Source organism: Primulina huaijiensis, unplaced genomic scaffold, assembly GCF_012295235.1.
Source record: "Primulina huaijiensis isolate GDHJ02 unplaced genomic scaffold, ASM1229523v2 scaffold206754, whole genome shotgun sequence".
NCBI lineage: Eukaryota > Viridiplantae > Streptophyta > Magnoliopsida > Lamiales > Gesneriaceae > Primulina > Primulina huaijiensis.
Genome location: NW_027354595.1, coordinates 1 through 1,944, shown reverse-complemented (window position 1 = coordinate 1,944; position 1,944 = coordinate 1). Strand labels below are relative to the sequence as shown.

Genomic DNA, 1,944 nt, shown 5'->3' with positions numbered 1-1,944 from the left:
CCTGTGCAAGCAACTTTTGTACCTCCCATTTGTAAGTGCCTGTCCAAAAAAACAATCACACAATTCTTTTTAATTAGGTAAACAATCCATTTAACTTATAACATATATACTCACGTATCACATTCGGTCATATGTATAACTAGTACATTGTACATAGTAAGCTGGTCTAAAGATGAGTCAAAAGAAATTTAGAATGAATGATCTTAGTTATATACCATGAAAGTGTCGCCTATGTTGACGACGAAAGCATCGAAATTCGGAGTAATCGATTGCCATTCTTCGTCGACGAACACTTGTAGTCCACTCACTTTGTCTTGGTGAAGAATGGTTAGTGATGTAGGGTCACAGTGAGGTCCCGTTCCAAGTGTCTGATCTGGTTTTTGACACGGTGGATAGTAGTTTAATCTCATTATCGATTCGTTTTCTTCGAAGAATTCTTTGAAATGGTTCGGGCTCACCCCGAGGCTCATCCCCAGGAGTTCCATGATCCCTAGAGATAGTGTGCTCATGGCATTACAATAGTCTTGGTATACTTCCCTGCAATAATTATTTGTTCAACACCTTAATGATTGAGAATTTTGATAGGATACTTTAAAAAGTGGTAGGTACATGAACGAAAAAGTGGGAGCATATATTGAATGGTCTTACTAATTATTGTGAGAGAACAATTATTGATCGATGCTGGTGACATGTATCAAATCATTTCCTGTCTTTAAGAAAATTCAAGAACTTAAAAAATGGGAACATTTGGACTCACCCTAAGTGTAGGAAATCGTCGCCTAATGTCCCTTGAAAGTACTCTTCCACAACGTGCGATGACTCCTTCTCCGCGGAATAGTGAAACGAGAGCGTTTCTTTCCACGGTAGCTTCGACGAAAATCTCCCCGTGAAGCTACTGGCATAACCACAATGCTCGCCGAGTTTCCTTTGAGCCCTTTGCTTCTCATGAAGCGGTTGCTCAAAGAAACAATCCATGTAACGGTGAGCATCCGATATAAGTTTAGGGTTAACTCCATGATTCACCACTAGGAAGAAGCCGTGCTTTCGGCACGCCTCTCCCACGAGCTCGGATGCTTTAGTAGAGGCGATAGGGTCACCGGAGAGGAAGCCACCGAAGTCGACGAGGGGAACATTGAGCTCCGGGGGATTCGCGCTAGGCTTCTCGTGATCGGGCCATACAAACTGTGATGGTATGTTGGACTGGTGTTGTAGCAATGATGCGTCGAAAACGAGTGACTCTCCCTGCTGGTCTCCGCCTATGTGTGTAAATTTATTCTCGATCATGCACTCTATCGTCATTGCATAAGTGTCGAGAGTACCTGAATAACCGGAACCGCAGATTTACGATAATATATAAGAAGCGGAATCGGGGGGAAATTTGTTTGAAGAGGAGAACAAAAGAGGGAATTCAAAGAGTTGTGATAGAGGAAAAGCCAAGGCCGCTCATTCAAGAAAATAGGTGCACAAATCTTGGAATCTTTATAGTCTCCCTCGTGGTGTCCCCAACATAAACAACAAAAGGTAGCTATTTGCAATTAAGGGCTTTTATTTCAAAAAGAGACCCCCCAATTTTAAGTAAATTATGCTTTGGTCCATTTTGGAAGGTGAGCATTCCCTGATGGCTTTTGGCGTTTCTTTTGGTAGCAAGGAATGATTAATTAACCTTATAATGCAGGGGTGCTATATAAATAATAATGCTCCGGTTATCTGAAAAATTAATTTTTTTAATAGACATCTTCAATATATATATATATATATTGACGTACACGTTTATGTGAGTACCGATGAGACAAGACTCATCTATTGGATATGATAAAATATAAAAAATTGCACATCCAATAAGTGAGTGTCACCTCATCGATGCTTACATAAATATGCACGGTGAGTGTGCATCATATCAAAACCATATATATATGTGTGTGTGTGTGTGTGTGTGTGTGTGTG

The 1,944-nt window shown here is 40.6% G+C and overlaps 1 protein-coding gene across 1 annotated transcript; it reads right to left on the bottom strand.

Moving 5' to 3' along the window:
- Nucleotides 1–3: 3 nt before the first annotated feature.
- On the bottom strand, nt 4–1,470 carry LOC140966494 (gibberellin 20 oxidase 2-like; the record flags this gene model as incomplete). The annotated part of the gene is made up of 3 exons (XM_073426763.1): nt 758–1,470; nt 216–537; nt 4–39 (listed from the first exon to the last, which is right to left on the bottom strand). Coding segments are annotated over exons 1-3 (900 nt in total), but the record flags the coding sequence as incomplete, so codon positions are not given.
- Between the last annotated feature and the right edge of the window lie 474 nt (nt 1,471–1,944).